Source organism: Hipposideros armiger, unplaced genomic scaffold, assembly GCF_001890085.2.
Source record: "Hipposideros armiger isolate ML-2016 unplaced genomic scaffold, ASM189008v1 scaffold_24, whole genome shotgun sequence".
NCBI lineage: Eukaryota > Metazoa > Chordata > Mammalia > Chiroptera > Hipposideridae > Hipposideros > Hipposideros armiger.
This window is the reverse complement of record NW_017731374.1, coordinates 5,667,543-5,690,294: the sequence shown is the minus strand read 5'-3', so window position 1 is coordinate 5,690,294 and position 22,752 is coordinate 5,667,543. Positions and strand designations below refer to the sequence as shown.

Here is a 22,752-nt window from a genome sequence, read left to right as displayed (position 1 = left end):
GAGGATATACAGATGGCCAACAGGCATATGAAAAAATGTTCAACCTCACTAATCATTAGAGAAATGCAAATAAAAACCACAATGAGATACCACTTCACTCTGGTCAGAATGGCTATCATCAATAAATCAACAAACAACAAGTGCTGGCGAGGTTGTGGAGTAAAGGGAACTCTGGTGCACTGTTGGTGGGACTGCAGATTGGTGCAGCCATTATGAAAATCAGTATGGAGGTACCTCAAAAAACTGGAAATTGAACTATCGTATGACCCAGCAATTCCACTGTTGGGTATCTATCCAGAGAAACCCAAGACACTAATTCAAAAAAATACCCTATGTTTATTGCAGCGCTATTTACAATAGCCAAGACTTGGAAACAACCGAAATGCCCATCGGTAGACGACTGGATTAAGAAACTGTGGTACATTTATACAATGGGGTGTTACTCCACTATAAAGAAGAATGAAATCATACCATTTGCAACGATATGGATGGAACTAGAGACTATTATGTTAAGTAAAATAAGTCAGTCGGAGAAAGACAAATACCATATGATCTCATTTATATGTGGAATCTAAAACACTGAATGAACAAGCAAAGTAAACAGAAATAATCTCAGAGATATAAAGAAAAAACTGATGGTTGCTAGTTGGGAGGGGGTGGGGATGAGGGAGAAGGGGAAGGGATTAGACAGCATAAATAGGTAAGTACAATATTGCCACAGAGATATGAAAGACAGTTTGGGGACTATAATTAATAAGGTTGTAAATATTTTGTAGGGTGTCAGATGGCACATGTCTTGTTAGGGAGACCACTTTATGGACGGTGTAGATGCCTGACCACTGCACCGTACACCTGAAGCTGATGTTGTATAATATTGCATGTCAACTATAATTTAATATATATATAGTCACGGGATGTGGAGTATAATGTGGGAGTGGAGTCGAAGGAACTGTAATAGATATGTATGATGTCGGGTTGGAGGTAGTGGAGCGGCAGATAGGGGGACGGGGGTGGTCACTTTGAGGGATAAAAAGTATAATTATTGCACTGTGTTGTACTCCTGAAACTAATTTTAAAAATAAATAATAATAATAATAATAATAATTTTAAAAAAGAAAAAAGAAATGAATCAAATAAATAAATAAAGCCTTGAGACAGAGACTAAAGCGGCAGGGTCAGGGCTCAAGGGCTATACCCTGCTGGTGCTCTAGGTCAGAGAGGATGGCCAGGCACTAACTCAGCTGGGACCTGCATTTAGAGATGGAGGGAGTAATGAGGTCATGATGAAAGTGTAAGCCAAACCAGAGTAGTCTAAACTGGGAGAGACACCGACCGCCCTGGGTCTAGTTAATTTCTGGGTCGGAGGATTCAGATCCAAACCTGGAGGGTTCCCGGGCTGGCTAACATCATGATGACCCCCTCCCACTAGACTGGTCTTATATCTTGTGAATTTCTCAGAGGCCCCTCAAATTTTCCTGGTTTCTCAAGAGGATAGGAAGAACTTAGACACCATGGACCCTCCCAGAGAGGATAAAAGCTTCCCTCTAGAGCAGCGGTTCTCAACCTGTGGGTTGCTACACATTTGGGGGTCGAACGACCCTTTCACAGGGATCGCCGGGTACTCGTATGTGGGCGTATCTGCATGTGGGCCTGGAGACGGATAGAGGGGCGGTGTCTCGGTTCCTAAGACCATCGAAAATATGTGTTTTCCGATGGTCTTAGGCGACCCCTGTGAAAGGTTGAGGACCGCTGCTCTAGAGTCTGCAGCCCTAAGAATAGACAGACACCTTGATTAAATGGCTAAAGTGGGCTGTCTGGTTCAGACTGTTGTTTTCAGGGCAGTATCTGATTACTGAAGACCATCTTCCCCCATAACCTTCCCTGGAGCCTCTGCCCCTCATGGGAACAGACTGGTTGAACTGCTTTGCTGCAGTCTCTGGAAAAACAGGGTTAGGAATGGAGTGGGAGAGCCAGGCATGGGTTGGGTGAAACCAGCACCTCCCAAGATGGGCCTAAGTGAGGGGGACGAAGGAGGAAGTGAGGAAACTTTGAGGGGACTGCCACGCCAGCTCCACAGGGCACATCTTGAAGGGGTAAACTAAGTGAGTCTTTCTCTTTGCAGAAGGCAGAGTTATCTGGGCCTGGACACAGCTGGCTGAGCAGTGACAGGGAAGAGTAGAGAAGATTATAGCTCACCTAAAAACTACCTAAAGGACACATATCTACAGAAAATCATTTAAAGTCTAGTCCCTACACTGACAAGTACATTATCCATTTGGCTTTATAAACTCTCCCTATAGACTTGAGTTTCCCTTGTGTGACTTTGGGTTCCTGCCCATCTATGCTGCCATGGCTATGTTGGGGTTGAACAGACAAGGAGAGAAGTTGTATGTTTTGACTCTCCATCCCTGGACATGACCATCTTTGCCCCTGCACCATTCATCACCCTGGTCCTCTTTGCAAAAGTATGTACTTAAAGGAGGAAGCAAGGCAGCCTGGGAAGCAGAGGTCTCAGCCCAGCCCAAGGCAGTGAGCCCATGAGACGGAAGAAGAGCAACCCTGAAGAAGTAGAAAGTGTCCCGAGGACTTTACTCAGGAACAGAGGGCACTGGTGACTCCGTTCTTGCCAGTGGGGTCTTCTGCCTGCCAGAGCCCAGTTTTATCATCTGGAGGGACACCTATGGCTGCCAGGACCTCCCCTTCTCTCCTTTGGCCCTGGGGTTGGAGGCTGGAGCCCACACTGGGGCCCATGAGGGCTGTGGGCCCACCACTGCAGGTGCTCAAAGCAGGACTTTTTTCCAAGAGGCCTTTGGCTTAGAGGAAGAGATGAGCCTAGCTGCTCTTGAGGTTTTGTTTATTTAGGGTTTTATGTTTGCTTGTTTTTTAATTGTGGTAAGAGCACTTAACATGAGCGCTACCCTTTTAACAAATTTGTAAGTGTACAATACCTTAGTGTTGACTATGGGTAGGTACAATGTTGTACAGCAGATTTCTAGAGCTTATTCATTTAGCATAACAGACATTTCATGCCTGTTGATTAGTAATTCCCCATTTGCCCCTCACCCACCTAGCCCTGACAACCACCATTTCACTCTTTGATTCTATGAATTTGACTATTTTAGATACCTCATATAAGTGAAATCATGCAGTATTTGTCTTTTTTATAACTGGCTTATTTCACTTAGCATAATGCCCTCACAGTTTACCCATGTTGTCAAAAATTGCAGGATTTCCTTCTTTTTAAAGACTGGATAGTATTCAATTGTATGTATACACCACATTTTCTTTATTCATTCAACTGCCAATGGACATTTAGGTTGTTTCTTGAACATAAACAAGTGGGACTACAACAAATTAAAAAGCTTCTATACAGCAAAGGAAACAATCAACAGAGTGACAAGGCAGCCTACAGAATGGGAGAAAATATTGCACACTACATGTCTGATAAGGGGTTAATCTCCAAAATATCTAAGGAACTCCTACAATTCAGTTGTAAAACAAAAACAAAACTAATAGCCTGATTGAAAAATGGTCTAAGGACTTGAATAGACAGTTCTCCAAAGAAGATATAAAAATGGCCAACAAGCATATGAAAAGATACTCAACATCACTAATCCTCAGGGAAATGTAAATCAAAACACAATGTGATATTACCTCACCCCTGTGTGAATGGATATTCTTTAAAAAATGAAAGAAAGAAGAGAGGAAGCCAGGGACAGAGGGAGGGAGGAAGGGAAGAAGAGAGGGAGGGAGGGAGGGAGGGAGGGAGGGAGAGAGGGAAGGAAGGAAGGAAGGAAGGAAGGAAGGAAGGAAGGAAGGAAGGAAGGAAGGAAGGAAGACAAAGAGAAAGGAGGGGGAAGGAGGGAAGGAAAGAGAGAGAAAGAAGGGAGGGAGGGAAGGAAGGGGGGAAGAAAGGAGTAAGGGAGAGAGGGAGGGAGGAAGGAAGGAAGGAGAGTGTTGGTGAGGATGTGAGAAATTAGAACCCTTGTGCACTGCTGATAGGAACGCAAAATGGCGCAGCTTCTGTGGAAAACAGTACAGGGCTTTTCTAAAAAATTAATAGTAGAATTAACCATATGACCCAGCATCCTACTGCTGGGTATTTATCCAAAAGAATTGAAATCAGGATCTCAAAGAGATATTAGCACTCCTGAGTTTTCACTTCTCTCAGTGTCTGTGCTACCCAGCACATACATGGGTCCCTGTTGCTTTTAAACCCAACAAATAAAATCCCCACACGCCAGCACTGATCCCAGGCAGAATCCTAGGCACCCCACCCCTCGCCTAAACCTCCTTTCCAGGGACATCAGACTTTTGCCTCCTGCCTTGGGGAACGGGTGCGTGTGTGTCAGCCTGTGCAGTGACAGGACCAGGGGAAGATGCCCAGGGACCTGAAGGAAGTCCGGGCACGCCTGGCTGTGGGGAAATCTTCAGCTGGTCAGGCGGACGCGCTTGCCGAAGCAGCGTGACGCGGCGGCCAGAGGGTGGGGACGCAGGGGGCCAACACTCGTCTTGCGTTACTTCTCTCCTGGCTGCCCTGGACTGCCGCCAGCCCTACTCCACAGGTGGGGGCGTGGGTGGGGGCGGGGGCGGAGTGCGGCCGTTTTTAGCCGGGGAGGAGTGGCCGCGGCCGGGGAGGTCACTTGGCCGCTGAGCTGGTTGCTGTCACACGCGCCCAGCGCCCGGCTCCGCCAGCCCCTCTCCTGCGCGCACCCCGACGCACAGCTCACACTCGTGCTCTGAGACTGAGCCCAGGCTCTGCGGAGCAGCGACCAGCGAGCAAGCCCCTCCATCCCCTATCAGAGAGACCCCATGGGCCCCAAGGCCACCTGCCCGTGCGGGGGCTCCCTGCCTCGCCTACATGTGAGGACCTGGATTGAGCCCGTGGTGGCCTCCACCCAGGTGGCCGGTTCCCTCTACGACGCGGGACTCCTCCTGGTGGTGAAGGCATCCTTCGGGGCTGGGGCCGAAAACTCCTCCAACCACAGCACCAGCCCGTCGCCCCGGGAGGGTGTGGAGGACCAACAGCAGAAGGCTATCTCCAATTTCTACATAATCTACAACCTCGTGATAGGCTTGACGCCCCTGCTGTCGGCCTACGGCTTGGGCTGGCTCAGTGACCGCTACCACCGCAAGATCTCCGTCTGCGTGGCCCTGCTAGGCATCCTGCTCAGCCGACTCGGGCTACTGTTCAAGGTGCTGTGGGACTGGCCCGTGGAGGTGATGTACTGGGCGGCGGCGGTGAACGGGCTGTGCGGCGGCTTCTCGGCATACTGGTCCGGGGTTATAGCCCTGGGATCCCTTGGCTCCTCTGAGGGCCGCCGCTCCGTCCGCCTCATTTTTATTGACCTGATCATGGGCTTGGGGGGATTCTGCGGGAGCATGGTCTCCGGGCACCTCTTCAAGCAGTTTCCTGGGCAATCCAGGCAGGGCCTGGTGCTGACAGCCTGTAGCGTGAGCTGTGCCACTTTTGCCCTTTTCTACAGTCTCTTGGTCCTGAAGGTACCTGAGTCGGTGGCCACACCCAGCAAGGCACGCCCCACGGTGGATACAGTGTCTGGCACGGTTGGCACATATCGCACCCTGGACCCTGATCAGCCAGACAAGCAGAATGTGGTGGAGCACCCTCTATCTCCTGGGAAAGTAAAGCCCCAAAAAATCATTATTGCCCTGCTCTTTGTGGGTGCCATCATCTACGACCTGGCAGTGGTGGGCACAGTGGATGTGATGCCCCTTTTTGTGCTCAGGAAGCCTCTCAGCTGGAACCAAGTGCAGGTGGGCTATGGTATGGCCGCAGGGTACATGATCTTCATCACCAGTTTCCTGGGCGTCCTGGCCTTCTCCCGCTGCTTCCGGGACACCACCATGATCATGATTGGGATGGTCTCCTTTGGGTCGGGAGCCCTCCTCCTGGCTTTTGCGAAAGAGACATACATGTTCTACATTGGTGAGTCTGGCATTCTTGGCGAGGCAGGACAAGGATGGTGCTGGCCCCGAGTCATACGGTTGACAGCAGGAATGCTGTGGCCTACGAGTCCCAGCTTAGCACCAGGGATTAGACCTGCTACTTAGGAGGTTCAAGGGAGACAGGGTATGTGCACTTGAGTTTATCTGTGTTGTACTGTGCTTTGTGTTGACTGTATTGCCCATTGAAATGCTACCAGAGTGATGGCCACAGCTCTAGGAGGTCGAGGGAGGGGTGGTCAGTGGTGCCTGGTGTTGGTTGAAGAGGCTTCAGGATGGGGTTGGGTTTTTTTCTCCCCAATTTTAAAATATGAAGTAACCCAACTGAAAAAGTCCCTTAATTAAAATCATTTCAGGCCAACCAAAGGCTTTTTAAAAATGAATAAAAATTCTCCATAAATGCCTTCCTCAACCCATATAACAAATTTCCTTGAGGAAAAAGAATGAAGATTCTATGTGAGGACACAACTCGGACAACCACAAGCAGAGAGCTCTAGACCAATGCACCAAGAGAACTTTCAACAATGATAGAAGCATTCTGTATCTGTTTGGTCCAGTACAGTAGCCACTAGCCATGTGTGGCTATTGAGCACCTGAAATGTGGCTGGTGCAACTAAAGAATAGAATTTTAAATTTGATTTCATATTAATTTAAATAGCCACACATGGCAAGTAGCTAACATATTAGAAAGAACAATTAGACAGTTACCAGAGGCTGTCCCCTTGAGGTCACACACCTCAGAAAAACATCCAACAAAATGGCAAGATTACCTTTGGCCAGCTCCCAGTCAAACAGGCCATATGCAAAGGCCAGAGGACTCCTCTCCCCTTCACTTCTCACCACCTCTAACCCCCCGTCCCTCACAGACACGTCACATTGGGATGATGAGTGGAGCCTGAGGCAAGGAGGGGTGTGTGGCAGCTGTGTAAGTGGAACACATTTCTGGATGCAGTTTTCCAAAGCCCCTGGAACTGTCTCGCAGTGGTGCTCGTGAATTGCAAGGGCAGACACCTCTCTTGGGAGGCAAGGAGCGGCGTCTCGAGTCACTTCAGTGACATCAACTCCACTTCCCTAGAAACCACCTAAACGGCCAATGAAGACACCTTTCACCATCTGTCATTATGTCAGCTGTGCCTTGTCACCTTGCAAATGGGTCTGCAGCATCTACAGCTCCGTCAGAGCTCAGGGAGTCAGCCTGCCCCAGGGAGGGCATGAGTCTGCCAGCAGAGAAACCATTTCTTCCAGGGAAAACCACATAGGAGTAATGGGGAGAGGAAATTCTAAGTGAGACTTTTGCTTTATTCTAATTTACTCCTTGGCCAAGGTTGGGCTACAGTAAGGCGTGTTCTTGTGTGATTTCTTTCCAGCTCGATCCATCATGCTATTCGCTCTCATCCCTGTCACAACCATCCGATCAGCAATGTCCAAACTCATAAAGGACTCCTCTTATGGTGAGTAAAACAAACCTCTCTGAAGTTCTCTTTCTGGGCTGTTTCAGAGCTGCTCGGCTTGAGGAAGAGGGTTCGGGCTTGCAGAAGGCACATAAAACAGTTCCAGAAGCAATTGCAAATACTCTGGATGGAACACACTGGTGTCCATCCAGTGAAAACGGGAGTGTGGGAAAGACTCAGAAAGTCAGTCACTGAAAAGCCACAGTCAAAGGAAGACACGACCATCCACAGGTCCCAGGTAGATCCAGCTGGATGGAAGCAGGAGTCCTGGTGATAGGAGCCATGAAGACTGACAGGGAGTCCTGGGAAGGGCAAGGGGTCTCCTGAGAGCTCCCCAGAGACTCAGCTAACTGGGAACATAGAAGGGACAGCAGTACACCTTGGTAACCTCTGTTTCTTCCACAGGAAAGGTGTTTGTTGTCCTGCAGCTGTTCTTGACACTGACGTGGGTGGTGACATCTACACTGTATAATGAGATCTATCAGCTCACCTTGGAAAAGTTCGTCGGTGCCTGCTTTGCTCTCTCCTCCTTTCTCTCCTTCATGGCCATCATCCCAATTGGGTAAGCCAGGAGCAGTGTCTGCTGTTTGGGCTGGGCCCTTGGGCTTAAGTCAAGGACTGCTGGACCATCTCCAGCCCATTACCATAGAGCATTATTTATTTTTAATGGGTTCTCAGTAGGTTCACAAAGAAAAAGTCCCGCTGTTACCCCAAAATTCATTATTTGGGAATTCCCTAAAGTCGTAAGTAATGAACAGAGGGCCCCAACCAGCTGGCTCACTTCCTGGCAGTTTTGTAATACAATTTATTTATAGGAACCTCATCCACTTCCTTGTAATCAGAGGCTGAGCTTAGAAACCCTTGTAAACTTCTCAGACTTCTTTTGTTTAGCTCCCTTTAGGTGAGAATCATCCTGCCTCAATTCCAAGTACTTGTTCTCTTTTGTGCCCTCTGAGGGCTTGGTACCTGGCAGCCTCGGTGCTCAGTGCCCCTGAAATCTCTTGGCGATTGGACTGGGGGAGCTCTCCATAGGACTTGGGCAATTTCCTTGACGTCTTTGGGGGAAATGTCTCATTTCCCCCTTATTTGAATTCTCACATCACATTACAGTATAGGCCACTGCTGGCCTAGAAAATTGGGCCTCCTGAGACAGGAGCCATCAATCATGTTTGCTTTGTTTCACAGTTAAGAATAATAAGATGTTCTTATTATTAATAACAATAAGAGGAAACCGCTTAGAGAATTTGTGCAAACAGCAGCCATGATCATTAGGGTCCTCGGACCGGCTCTCATTTTCTCAAGGTGTAGGACTGAGCCAGACCTGTTCTCAAACTGCCCAGCCCTTAGGCCGTTTCATGTGCTCAGTTTCATGTGAGCTCTGGCTGAATGGGTTGGGCTTAGCTAGACCTAGCACGCAATGCAAACTTCTTAGGAGCTCTTTGTCAAGGTGAGTAATGTGTCACTTGAAAGTGATCCAGTCCTATTTGATTGGCGGTTGGTTGCAATATTCTCTTTAACCTGAACAAATAAACAAAAACCATAAAACAAAACAAGCCTGACTAGTAGTTAATGTGTGTCAAAGCTAGAGCGAGAAACAGACAAATGAAAGCAATGAGAAAGAAAATATAATAATTGGTTCCTTTTCAGTTTCATTGTTTCATGTGTGTGCTAAGTAGGATGTTTTGCCTTTGTTAAGAGACTTTAGGGCACATGAAGCAGCTGTGCTGCCCTTGAGATCTCACCCCAATGCACTTGTAACATTCACTTGGACACAGTCATACATCCCGTGCACAAAATCTTGATTAGGCCGTGCATGGTTGTCATGATCTTATATCACAAAAGCAGAGATAGAATCTTGAACCAATTAAGTAATTAACTGTTTATATGAAGGAGATGCTTCAGTAGTTGCTAATTGTTCCCCTCTTTTGTAGACATTTAGCAATAGAGAGGCCCATGTGCAAACACAGCCTCCTGCTGTACAGTCGAATCACCTGGACAGATTTAAAAATTATTGATGTTGGGATCCCATCCCCAGAGATTCTGATTCCATTGATCCAAGGTGCAGCCTGGGCACAGGAATTTTTAAAAGCCCTCCAGGTTATTCGAATGTACAACCTAGACTGAGAAACTCTGGTGTACAGGGAGTGTTTCCATTACCTTTCCCTTCCACGAAGTCACTAAATAAATGAGATCCTGAAAAATTCTGACAGCTAGAAGAGGCCAAGGCTGTATCATTAATCATTAAGTAAGATCAACAGGAAAGACCAGTAGAACCTCCTGACCGCAGAAAGAAAAGCTACCTTCCATGACATAAAAACCCAGGAAGGCTTGTTAGAGCAGGGGAGCAGAGGAGGCCATGGAAGGCAGGAGGCTAGGAGGAGAGGTCCAAGGGCCACAGCTGCCAATAGCCTATTTGTAAGAAGGAATTTTGGTCCCAGCAGTTCCTGGAACCAGAGTGAGCTGATTTCACGTTACTTTGAGGACATGCCCTCTCCTGCTTGCTTTTCTCTATATCAAACAGGGAGATGCTGAGGAAATAAACGTCTGCTTCTGCCTATCTGCATGCAGCCCACTTGCCACACACATGCGCTCAGCTACTGCCTCGTGCTTCATAAATAGAAGCCATCAGAGGGGAACGGCCTCGTTTTCCCCAAAGTAACAAACCTACAAACCTATGCTCATTTGCACCCATCCTATTCTTCTCCTCCCCTCCCCTTTTTTAAAAAACGATAATAATTGCAAACACTTAAACAGCCCTTAATATGTGCAAGGCACTACTTTAGATAGTTCATACAATTTAACAAATTTAATCTTCTCAAACAGTCCTCGGAGGTAATTACTATTGTTATCCCCATTTTGCAGATGAGGAAATGACTCTTAAGACTCTAAGGTATTACATGACTTGCCAAAGGTTACACAGCTAATTTGTGGCAGAGGCAGGATTTGAACCCAGGCAGTTTCTCTTATCCACTACATGACATTGCTTCTTAGATAAGTCACTGGGTATCTGGGTACCACCTCTCCCATTTCTTTAGAGAGCTCACTACACTAATTAGCTGCTCTCCTGAATTCTTGCTACCAGAACCAACACAATCTACTGCCCTCCAGAGGCTGGTGTGCACATGCTCTCTCACGTCCTCACCTTCCATTCATTTTTCAACCCAATATGGTCTGATGTCCCCACTTAACTCTGCCCCTGCTCTCAGACTAAGATAGGACTCTTCAAAGCAGAATCCAATGGACTCGCTGCAGTCCTCACCTCACATGGTTTCTCAGTGGCCCCCAACATTGTTCATCACTCTTTCCTTGAGTGGCGCTTGTCATTGTCACTTGGCTTTCTCAACACCTCACTCTCCCGGTTTTTCTCCTGCCTCTACGATCACTTCTTCTCCACAAGGCTCCAAATGGAAAAATTCTTGGGGCTCTGTTCTGGGTTGTCTTCTCACTTTGTAGTCTCTAAGTAATCTAAAGTACTTTCCAAACTTCAAATTATCATTTAAATTTCCAAAACTGGGTTCTTGATGTCCTCCTAAGTCTGCTCCCCTGACAGTCTTCCCCATCTCATTAAGTAGCACCACCACTCACCCAAGGTAGAAATCATAGAATCACCCATGTCCTCCCTCTTCCTCCTCCCCCACCTCCAGTCCATCAGGCCTCATTGATTCTCCCTCCAAAATAGGCCTCAAATCCATCCTTTCCTTTTTATCTTTTTGCTGCCACTTCTAGTCCAAACCACGTGGATGATTAGATTAGCCTTTGAGCCACTCTCCTCACATCTACTCTTGTTCCTCGCCCGCCTTCCCTGCACCAGGTGGCCAGAGCAATTTCCTTGAAGGGTAAATCAGATCACATATTCCTGGTCAAAGCTCTGCACTTGGCTTTCATGACTCTTAGGGTAAAACCCAAACCCAAACATCTTACCGTGAAGCACAGGGTCCTGCATAATCTGGCCTTGCCAATCTCTCTAGCCTCCTGTTCCTGCCACGAGTCACCCTCCCTGCTGTATGCTTCAGCCCCAGTAGCCCCCCCTTATACTCTTCCCCCTTCTTCACCCACGTCTTTCTTAACCCAATTAATTGTGGTCTTAAACATCATTTTCTCAAAGAAAATTTGAAAGAAATCCCCTTGCCAATCTAAATTAGATCTTTCTATTTTATGCTCCCCAAGCTTCCTATACTTTTTCTTCATGGTATGACAGTTGATTATTTAGTGATTGTTTCATGTGCTTGCCCAGTAGACTGCAGGCTCCCTGTAGAGACCATTTCTGGCTCACCGCATATCCTGTGTCCAGCAGAGCCTGGCATAAAAGCAATGCTCAGAAAGCACTTGTTTAATGAATAAATGATCTGTCAGAAGAGTGTGGCACCTACTAACCGGGACAGCTGACCACCCACATCCCAGCGCTGCCTGTTGGCTGACCTTGAAGTCAGGGGCTGGCCATCACCAAGTTGCTGTGCTATGGCGCTCCATAGGAGGGTCAGCTGTGGAGTCAGGGCTGCAACCAGAGTTCATGGGGTCCTGGGCTGGCTGCCTCCAAAGTCTTGGCTCTCCTCTTGTTATTTTGTAACACAATCAGTTGTGTTTTAAGTACAGTCAGTGCCCCTCCCTGTAGAGCCCTGTGGCTCATGGAAGGTGGGAAACCAGAGCGGAAGTTTTCACAAAGCTTTCTTTCCCTTAGAAGTTTTGGGTTTAAGCTCACCCCCCATCCAGCAGCTCCAGGTATTGTATATCAGTCAGGAAGAGCTTAGAACCAGAGGCACCTAGAGCTCAGACAGAAGAGGAAACCGAGGGCCCCAGAGATTGAAGGACATGCCAACTCAGAGCTCCTAACTCCTACAATTCATTAATCTACAACTATTTTTAAATAATGTAATGATCTATGGAAGAAATAAAGGGGCTCTGGAAAGGCAGAAAATGAGGCAGCTAATTCTGCTTGGGATTAACAAATCTTGAGATACACGTGGGAGCTCATCCTCAGGCAGAAGATGGAAAGAGATTCCAGGAAAAGGAAAATGTAGATGCATAGAGCTCATGTTACATGATGGGAGTGAGCCTGGGATGAGAGAAATTCCCTTGGGCCATCTCTCTCTACTCAGTACAGCGTTCTGATGCCATAATGGATACAGCCTCTCCGTCTATTATTAGTGGTAAAGAGGTGGCTAGAGCCCTTCCCACCTTGCCCCATTCCAGCTCTTCTCTTGTAATTCTCTCTTGTAAACTCTTACAGCATCGTGGCCTATAAACAAGCCTCATGGTTGAAATACGCAGACATTACAGAGAGATGAAGGTGCTGACCTGCAGGAGCTGAAAACACCAGCAATTGCCAGGCCTCTCTGAAGACAAGGGAAGGGACCAGGAACTGGTGACCAAGTCAACCCACTGCCCAAGAAACCTGAGTTCCAGCCAGAGTCAGCTTGGAATGACCTGCTCTGGCTCAGGTGTCTCTGGTGGGTGGGGAAAAGCATTTTCCTGGTGATGGAAGAACTTTCTCAGCTTTCAGCTGTTCCTGTTAGGCAGAGCTTAGGTTCTGCGGGCAGTCGAGTGTGAACGTTAAGGGTTATATTCACAGCCACACCTGACACTATAAGGGGCTTCAGACAACTGCCACCTTTCATCCAGAAATCGTCTCCTGGACTCCAAAGTATGGCTAACTAGTCACCTGGGTGCGGCACTTGGAGTCCCATGTGAGGACTCAAACCAAGGCATGCATCTTCAACAACCTGAGGAGAATGTGGAAGGGATGTTTTGTAAAAACTGCCTGCAGTGAACATCAGTCAATACTTTCTAAATAAAAATAAACCCTTGAGAAAAAGTTGGCTTTCTTCTTGTGTCCTTGTTAGCTGTGAACATTCAGGAGAGACTTAGAGCTCAGGCTCTTGGCCTCAGGGTAGTTTTGTTGTCACTGTTACTGTTTTTAAGAAGCAAATATCAAAAGACTTTTGCTTTCATGGAATATTCAATTGAATACTTTCAGTCAACTATACCTCCCACAGTGAATGGTATTGAAGGAAGAAGAGAGAAGAAATATGCTAAGAGCCATTTTACTTTGAGGTATTTTTACCGCCTATTTCACACACATTCATAAAACTAGCAGACTCACCTCCTAGTAAAATCAACATTCATAGTATGTGTGTGACTCATTCCTTCCCAGGTCAGATTCCGTCTATAACGACAGACATGGCATCTTATCCTGGGGTAAAACTTAAAGCTAGAGAATGCATTCAAATCTCAGAGCATTTGGGCTCAGAGGGTCTGTATGTCTGATCTCTTGCAGGAAATGAACAAACATTTATTGGCACACGTCCTAAGGTCTCGGCGCCATGCTAGGTACTGAGGTATAGCGAGAAGATGGCTGCTCCCGCCCTAACCGAGTATATTGTCTAGTGGGTGGAGCAGACAGAATATCAGGCAATGATGTGTTCTGTAATCAGTGCTAACATAAGGGAGCACATAATCCAGATTTAGGAGCGCAGGGAGGGCTTCTCAGAAATGGCACATAAGGCTGAAACGATAAGGAGTTACCAAGGCCAGAGGTTGGACATTCCAGGCAGGTGGAACAACAGTCTGGAAGGCCTAGAGATGAGACTGTCAGAAAACAAAGGAATTTGATGTGAGGGGAGCAGAGACAGGGTGGGAGGGAGTGGTATCAAGGAGGATTGAACTGAGAGATGAGACTGGGATGGTAAGGAGCAACAACGAAAAATTGAGCCTTTAGAAAAAAACTTTCTATCTAGAGGAATGAAAGGTTTTAGCAGGAACATGGAATGCTTACCTCTGTATCTGAGAGCACTCTGGCAGCACTGAGGATAAAACGGTAGAGGAAGGAGCAAGTCTTGCAGAAAGGAGACAACAGACCCCTTCAGTAACCCAAGTGAAGGATGATGGGGGACTGGCATTGGGTAGGAAGCTACGAGGATGGAGAAAAACAGGTGCCCTTGGAGAAACAGTTGGAAGCTAGAGGTCATCAGCAACTGGTGATGGATGGACTGTAGAGGTTAAGTTGATGGAGGCAACGGTGACTCAGATTTGGGTTTCAGGCAACTAGAAAGAAGGTAGAGCCCCTCACTGAGACAAGCAACATAAACCCAGAAGGTGCGATGGGGAAGATAAGTTCAAGGCCATGCTCCTATCTAAACTCTCACCAATATGTTCGTTTCTCTTGACTCTTTGCCTCCCACCCCAGCCCCTGGCCAGTTCCCCAGCCTGAATCTAATCATTGGCCTCTTCATTCCTGCTCCTGAAAAGCTTGCTCTCAACATCTAGAAAAATGTCCCTATTTGTCCCCATTGACCCTGCCATACACTTGTGGGTTTTAACCTGAGTTGGGCTCTCAAAGCCCCAGTACTGGCTCCTTTTCAACCCCACCTGTCACTAGGGTAGCAGTTTCAAACCTTTTTTACTCTCCCCAGGTCACCATTTCTTCTCACAGATGTTCTAACCAGGGATTCTCCAAGCGTGGTTCCTGGCACAGCAGCAGCAGCAGCCCTGGGAACCTGTGAGAAATGCAAATTCTTGGGCCCCAGCAGAATCAACCTCTAGGGGTGGGACACAACAACTGGTGTTTTCACAAGCCCTCATGCTTAAGAACCACTGTTCTAATCTATGGTCCTGGCTTTTTCTCCTTAAAATCTTTCCGAGTCCCCCTCCTCCTCTTCCTGCATCCTTAATTCTTGAGGCCCCAAAAGCTGTGTCCTTGGTTCTCTTCCCAAGTAATCTAGTTGACTCCTGTGGAATCCAGAACTCTCTTTCCAACAATCTAGTCAACACCTCCACATGGATTTCCTCAAACATAAATACAAACCAAATTCTTCTTGTCCCACCGCACCATCTAAACTCACTCCATCTTTTATACTTTTCTCCTGATTGACTTCCCAGCTCCCAGGCTGGAAGTCTCCAAGTCATCTCTGACCCCTTCCCTTCAACACAGAAATCTCTTCAATCCATCTTCCTATTGCTTCTTGCCACCTTTGCAATCTATTTCCATCTATTCCCCAGGCCCTTAGTCTGACTACAATCCCCCAGCATACTATCTCCATTATCTTCTTGAAAAGAAAACAGTTCAAAACAGGTATACCCTGCTTTTCAATTTTCAATGGCAAAGCATACAGGAAGGATTGTTATGGGAATAACCTTAATATTTAAGTTTTAAACAAGTAATAGAAAGAGTCTTGCCATAAGGGCTATCATATAATGAGTGCCCAATAGACACTCAGGTGCATTGTATACATTATTGCTAGTCCTATTGGCAACTCTTCAGGGAAGGTGTGTTTTCATTTCAAAGATCAGAAGACTGAAGTTCAGAGAGATGTAACTTGCCTAAAGCCACACAGTAAGTGGAAAGGCTGAGACTTGATCCCACATCTCTTCCTTTTATCCCAACTTGCTGCCTCATTTTGTATGACTATGGGCTTATATTAATGATGTCTAGTATCAGTAAGCCAAGTTTCACACCAGTTTAAGTCCATTTCTAGTACATTGCCATCCATAATAGGTGAGCTTAACAGACAGCAATACACTGTAACACTCTAATGAACCACAGACACTTCTTTCCTTACAGATTTTTTAATAACATCATAGCAATAAAAAACAAATCAGGAAATGGCTGGCTCTGAACCAGAATATGATATTGTGCTTTGCTATCGGATGGAGTAGGAAGAAATCCTTCATGTAATTTCCTGGCTGGCTGCCAGCCTGCCTACCAATCATGGTTACAGATGTGGTTACGTACAGGTAGTTTCTTCATTTCCCCAAACTGGTGCCAACTTGTAGATGTAGATGGTAAATTGAAGATAAGTTTATAAAGATGTGAAGAATTATAAAAATAGTTCAATTGCAATTTGTTCCTGTTGCTCTGTACATCCTGATTCTTGCAGGCAAACTTTGGAGAGAAAAAAACCAAACAAACAATAAAAGGCATGCATGTTTTCCTCTCTAATAAAGGGGTAGAAATGAGAACATGACTCAACGTAAAGAAAGCATCTTTTATAGGTTTATTGTTCCATTACCTTAAGTTAATTGAGGTAAAGAAAACTTTTTAAATTTACAAGCTAACAGTTTATCAAGCAATACAAATTCTTTTGTTTACCTCAAAATGTAATACTAATCCCATAGTAAACAACAGACAGAATTTTTTACACACAGATATATGAAAAAAAAAAGTGGACAAAAACCTTGTGCCAGCATCAAAAATGCAACAAACACTCTTTTTCTTCTTCTTCTTCTTTTTATGTCTCTGGGTTCCATAATGAGGAAAAAAATGGTGCCATCCTTTTTTAAATTTGGTAGCTTCATGAAACAAAGACTTTGATCTGTAAATAAATCACTTTCTCATCTACACACATTCTCGAGCACATTTTTTTTTTCACAGCTTTTGATTTGGCTTAATGGCAGCATAGAGAGAACACGTTTACACAGAGGACTTAATATCTCAGAAGGTTTTTTTTTTTTTTTAAAATTTTATACGTAAAGAATGATTTCTAAAAATAAGAAATACAGTCCATAATTTGGACATGACCTAAGCAAAAGTTTTTATGTCTTTTCAACAGTTAAAATACAAGTTAGAAAGTCTGCTGGCAGTTTATTTCCTGGGAATATATCAGGTGTCCATCATTTCTCAATGCATTCCCAACTCACAGACCTCTAGGGAGTGGGCACACAGAAGTAAAATGGACAGGGCATCCACTGGACAGGACCCAAACTTCAGACGTGTCCAGGTGAACGGTGCTGACTATTGAGAGCTGCTGATTTGTTATTTGATGAAGGCCCAGCTGACACAGGCATCGTTTTAGCCTACTGATTCTCACTGTTGTTTGCTATCTACTTTCCTCTCCCCAGTTCCACACTTGAGGGGCAAGCAATCCCCCTTTCTCCTTTCCAGTATCATTGGTGACTGGAGGGCTGGTCTGAGGCTATGAATCAGCTTGTCAACCGGGCGTTGACAGGTGTTACCTGCTCTGACCTGGCCTACAGGGAGCCCAGAATCACACGGTGAGAGGGTGACACTGCTGGGGTAGGTGCATGTACAATACTCAATCACTGGTTTTAATACTCAAAGCTCTGTTAAGGGCCGGCCGAGTGGCTCATTTGGTTAAGAGTTGGCTTAAGAGTGTGAGCTCTGAGCAACAGGGCCGCTGGTTCGATTCCCACATGGGCCAGTGACGCTGGGCCCCGAGCTGAGCTGTCGCTGAGCTGCCAACAGTTGGCAGGATGGCTCAGCTGGTGTAACAACAAGACTGCCTGCTCAATGGTGGGCTACACCCATCTGCAGCTAAGATTGAACTTCGTACCTTGAGCTGAGCTGCCGCCCAGATGGCTCAGTGGATAGAGCGTGCGCTCTTAACAACAAGGCTGCCGGGTTCGACTCCCACGTGGGATGGTGGCTATGCCCACCTGCAACTAAGATTGAACTCAGCACCTTGAGCTGAGCTGCCACCCGGATGGCTCAGTGGATAGAGCGTGTGCTCTTAACAACAAGGCTGCTGGTTCGATTCCCACATGGGATGGTGGCTACGCCCACCCACAACTAAGATTGAACACAGCACCTTGAGCTTAGAGGCCACAAGCTGCCAACGGGCAGCCAGATGGCCACTGGTGCCCTCCACAACAAAGATTGAAGAACAACAACTTGGCTGGTCCCTTCCCCAATTCCCCAATAAAATCTTAAAAAAAAAAGAAAAGAAAAAAGGCTCTGTTAAAATGGACTAAATTATGTGTGTCAACACAGTATGTTTTATGTTTTCGGCATTTCAAACTGTGGAGAATTTCTTTCTGAAACATACTGCTCTGAGGCCCCCACAGTATATCTTAAAAAGTTGTTCTGCAGATTCAGGGTAAACCTTTAATATTGTCACAATCTATAGAGCTCTTTGTAGCTATGTGATTTGTCAGTGCTGATATCGTATCTCCTTTACAATCAAAACTGTGCCAAAAGGCACTAATTTAATCTTTCACACTTTGAAACAAAAAAAAAAGGTTTTGTGGTCCCTGTGTTTCCTTACATTATCAAAAATATCATTTGGCAATAGCAATACTTAGCTTTCTCCTCCCAAAAGGCAGCCTTAATTAGGAACCTCACTTTCTTGCTTGTTTCGTTAAGAGGACTGAGGACTTGCTATGTTAGACCTCTAGTATTTCAGCTGAACAACTGATTACATTTCTAAAAACTCTTTTTAACCCAGAATCTAAAAAACTCTAGTTGAAGAGTAAGGCATTAAAATAGGTGTTGACAAATTCTCAAAAAGTAGAGTTAGGCTACTTTTGGCATTTTTCAAAGTCGGGAGTCACTGATTTTTCAAGTGCTAAACACACAGAATGTTTATATATGAGACAAATACTCTTTTGGTTTGTTATTTTTTCAAAGCACATACTTGCAGGCTATCTATAGGAGTCAAAACTACTTGGATAACATATTTTTCTGCCACATAGAAGGGGTAAGACAGCCATACCCAGAAAGCATTTCAAACACATATGATTAAGAAAGAACAGTCAAATCCCCTGAAACACAGCCTCTCCCCACCTTTTCTAATACAGTCAGCCCGCATATGCTCTGATCTGTGCAACGATGGGGAGGCCAGACATTTTTCAAACAAAAACCACCTATTGAGTGGGTTGATCCAAAATCGGGTCTGGTTTATTCAGTGAATTTAAAAAAAAAACACAAGGAAGAGGACAACTCCATCACACTCAGCTCAATCTGTATGTCTGGCCCAGGGGATGACATTTCCCTCAAATTTACTGATGAATGCCACCTGCCATTAGAATAGAGAAAACATAAGCAGTGAGAGGACATGTCCAATCTGTTGCCATCTTGAGGACTTTTGTAAGTGAGGGGCAAACCCATGTTCCCAACATAATTTTTTAAATGAGGATGGCCAAAGCAGTGTTACCCCAACCTTGTGATTAGATTACCCAGTGTCCACAGGCCTTTAAAGTAGGCATCTGGGAAGATGGGGTCGAGAATCAGCATGCCCTGCCCTGACCACAAGCAGCCCACTTTCTGAGCAGAAGCACCCTTTAGAGCAGAGTAGAGCCCAGCTCTAACCCATCCCAAGACCCAAACACATGAGGCCAACACGGACCTAGGAGGTCGCTCTGGACCTTGCTTTCTCACCAGTTAGGACAGAGTGTAGAGAATGGTGTTTCTATAATCCAATGAATGGTGTCAAAATGGAACCAGGCGCCCGTGATTTCAATGCTATCACTGGCAGGATCAAGCCATACAGACTCTGGGTGCTTCTCGGGCTGCCACCATCCTCGGAGAGAAACTCCACTTGCAGACTGCACCACATGCCCACCATGCTCTCCTCTAAAGCAGAACTTCCTGTCTTTCCAGCACAAAAGGCGGCCTCACAAGAAATGGGCCACAAGTGCACCCTCAGTTTCCTCATGGGGATGGTGACTGAGAAAACACGTTCAATTTCACCACATGGAGAACACACTCCAGGTATGGCTGAAATTTGGCAACGAAGACAAATTTATGTTATATTCACCGTGATCCCCAGCATTGTGCTAGGTTTTGTTATTTCGGTTAAAGCAAGGTGTCTGGTGAGTTCAAGGGGCAGCACAGTGAAATATGAGCCAATCACCTCCATAATTGCACTTACATGAGTTCACCAGGAGTCATTATTAAGTCTCATTAAAAAAGAAATCCCAACCCCAAACCTGGCTGTGTAAGGTGTCCCCTCCTGCACTAGGAGCAGTGGTTCCTCGCTTTGAGCAGAGTAGCCTAGAATCTTCTTACAGATCTATCACATGATAAGGGAGAGCAGTGTTCATATCTGCTGCAAATCACAACTGCCCTCTTCAACATCATTTGCTCTCTAAAATCTGCTCAGTTTCTAGGAATTCTCTCTCCTGCCTTAGCCTGCATTTTTAATAGGGGTAAATAAAACCTTTCACTTCCCAGGCTCAGGAGCAGCTGACAGGGATGACTTTCCATTCCACTGCCATGTGCTCACGCCTCAAAACCTGTCCAGGTCTGTCTGCCTAAGGTAAGGCGCTTCTGCAAGCAAAAATCTCCTGGAAAACAAATACAAGACAGGAGGTGGTGATCTCAGCGCCGCGACTTTGTGGAGCCAAGAAGGATAGGGTGACGAAGCCTCTACAAGGCAGTCTTTGGCACAGAAGTCCCCGGGTTACATTTCTCATAGGGAATCACCTTTGTGCTGATGGGAAATGAAGAGGCAAATACTTGGGGCTGCTGACCTCCAGGGACCCAAAAGAGCTGTGGGGTGAGAAGGGCTGGAGAGCTTCCTTCTCTGCCTGCTGTCCCTTTCCTTCTGGTCCAGGCTCCTCACCTCATCAGATGCCAGCCTAGACCATTTCTCCAAGGAAGTCTGTAACATAAACTGGTTTTCCCCACTGTGCTATCAGTGGCATGTGGGATGACAATCTCTCGTTCCAGCTCTCTCTGGTGTCTTAAAGCACAGGAACATCACATGGGGACCAAACAAATAGAGAAAGACGAAATCCCAAGATGGCCCAAATCCCTTCAGAGCCAGTCTTCTGCCTCCAGTAATGTCCGGTAATGACTACAGATCGCACTCCCTTCCCCATGTGTCCCAGCGAGGAGCCTGATGATTTTTTTGAAGGGCTGCCTTCTTTCCCAACTAATCCTGACACAGGAATGTAGCAACTAGCAGCAGAATAGACTCTAGTCTTCTTGAAACTCCTTCCATAGTTCTTTCCAAGTGTACGTTACACTGGGCAACATTTTTAAAGCACACATTCCACAAAGCAAGGCTTCACACATTCCCAAAGATGAGCATTTGTTGCTGGGTCAGTCTAGCATCTTCTGCCAAATATCAATAGAGGGCCATCAACCCACTGTTAGATACACACCCCGATTCCACCCACGTGTTGTCAGGTTGGACCCGGGCATCAACACCCATCCCAACATGATGGTTTAGAGGTAGAATGAAACACAGAATCACCATTCAGGGTAGATGGACTGTTCTGACCGTTCTATTTCAACGAATCGTTTCTAATTGTACCAACCTGAAAATTCACATCAAAGGATTTTACAATGGCACAAATGGGGTCTACGAGTGCAGGCAAGTACCAATTGATATAAAAATTATAACTTAAACCATGACTTTTTCAAACACGATGAAACAGAACCAAACTGTTCTGTGTCGTCCAACTGCTGCCCCAGCAGCATCACAGCTGTGGCTGACCAAGGTCAACTCTGCTCTTAGAAGTGGAGCGAATCGATTTCCACACGCTGCACGCTGACTGGCATTTGCAGGCGAACTTCCACATGCAGCCGTGTCTCAGCACAGCTGCTTCATTAGAGAAAAAAAATACTACTGCTTGAGACTCGGATTTATAATTTTATAGGGACGAGCCACAGACGAAAGAACACCAGTGTGACATATGTAACTTCATTTCAGGAGAAGAAGAAAATGAATTGGAAGATAGATCCTTTTTTTGTTGTTGTTGTCTGCTTGGTTTGTGTTGATATGAAAAATAGACCTGGTAATAGTTTGAAATAACGATTTTAGATGCGAGCAGTCCCCAGGAATTTGGCTGCAAATTGAGTCTTTAGCTTAACTAGAAGCAAAGAGTTCGCTGTTGCACTTGTCATCTTAGAGGCTCGACCAGAGACTGACTTTTCTTCCTGACCAGGAAATATTAAGGGTTAAAGCACTTCATGTAGGGCACTCGCACTGAGTTTACAAAATCTCAACTGTGTCATAACAACGTACCAGCCTCTCAGCAAAAAGTCGCCTCAGTGGACGCCACGGGAAACATTAAATTAGGAATTTGGGGTGAGGTAAAGGCAACTGCACAAAGCAGATGTGGAAGGTGGGGCTTGACATCTGCCCCATGATCTCAACCACTGCCGAGCTACTCCAACTTCAGGACAATAGACATCCCCTAACAGACCTAATTGCTACTCTGATGACATTTAACAAGCCAAAGGAAAATGCTGAAGAACTTCACAGAATAAAATGCACCTTTTTTTTTCATTTTACACAGAAACAGTTTCTAATCTACTACTGCATTCTAGTGTCAGAAACAAGTTCAGGAAGCACCACCCCCTCAGCTCCCCGAGACATCGCATCAGGACAAGGACGGTGGCTTGCCACGCTAGCACAGACGCTTTTAGACACTGATTTCAATGGTCCTATATGAACCAGAAACCATAACACAGGTGTCAATCATCACAAGCAGGCAGCACGCCACACTCACAGCTACAGGCGGCTGTACATTAAGGGCTTTCCACGGAGGTGTCAACACCTCTTTCTAGGCTGAGACAAGTCAGTGCCCACAGAGGCCAGTTCCAGAGCCGCCATGTATCCACAGAAAGCAAGACCTGCCTTCTATTCATGCCTTT

General features: G+C 46.0%; 1 protein-coding gene across 2 annotated transcripts; it reads left to right on the top strand.

Moving 5' to 3' along the window:
• Positions 1-4,602: 4,602 nt before the first annotated feature.
• Positions 4,603-13,216, top strand: SLC46A2 (solute carrier family 46 member 2). 2 transcript variants are annotated; one of them, XM_019635776.1, is made up of 4 exons: positions 4,606-5,947; positions 7,332-7,415; positions 7,821-7,977; positions 12,643-13,216. In XM_019635776.1, the coding sequence occupies exons 1-4, from the start codon at positions 4,813-4,815 to the stop codon at positions 12,698-12,700; spliced, it is 1,434 nt and encodes a 477-aa protein (XP_019491321.1). In that variant the 5' UTR covers positions 4,606-4,812; the 3' UTR covers positions 12,701-13,216. The 2 variants fall into 2 exon arrangements, 1 of the variants encoding a protein (XP_019491321.1); XR_002123163.1 differs by lacking the exons at positions 7,821-7,977; positions 12,643-13,216 and having other exon boundaries at positions 4,603-7,248; positions 7,332-7,416.
• The last annotated feature ends 9,536 nt before the right edge of the window (positions 13,217-22,752 follow it).

Bases quoted from the DNA above. Each gene is read 5' to 3' on its own strand.
- SLC46A2 (XM_019635776.1), top strand. From the start codon at position 4,813: ATGGGCCCCAAGGCCACCTGCCCGTGCGGGGGCTCCCTGCCTCGCCTA. The intron at 5,948-7,331 runs GTGAGTCTGGCA...ATTTCTTTCCAG, and splicing joins GACATACATGTTCTACATTG to CTCGATCCATCATGCTATTC. The intron at 7,416-7,820 runs GTGAGTAAAACA...TTTCTTCCACAG, and splicing joins CATAAAGGACTCCTCTTATG to GAAAGGTGTTTGTTGTCCTG.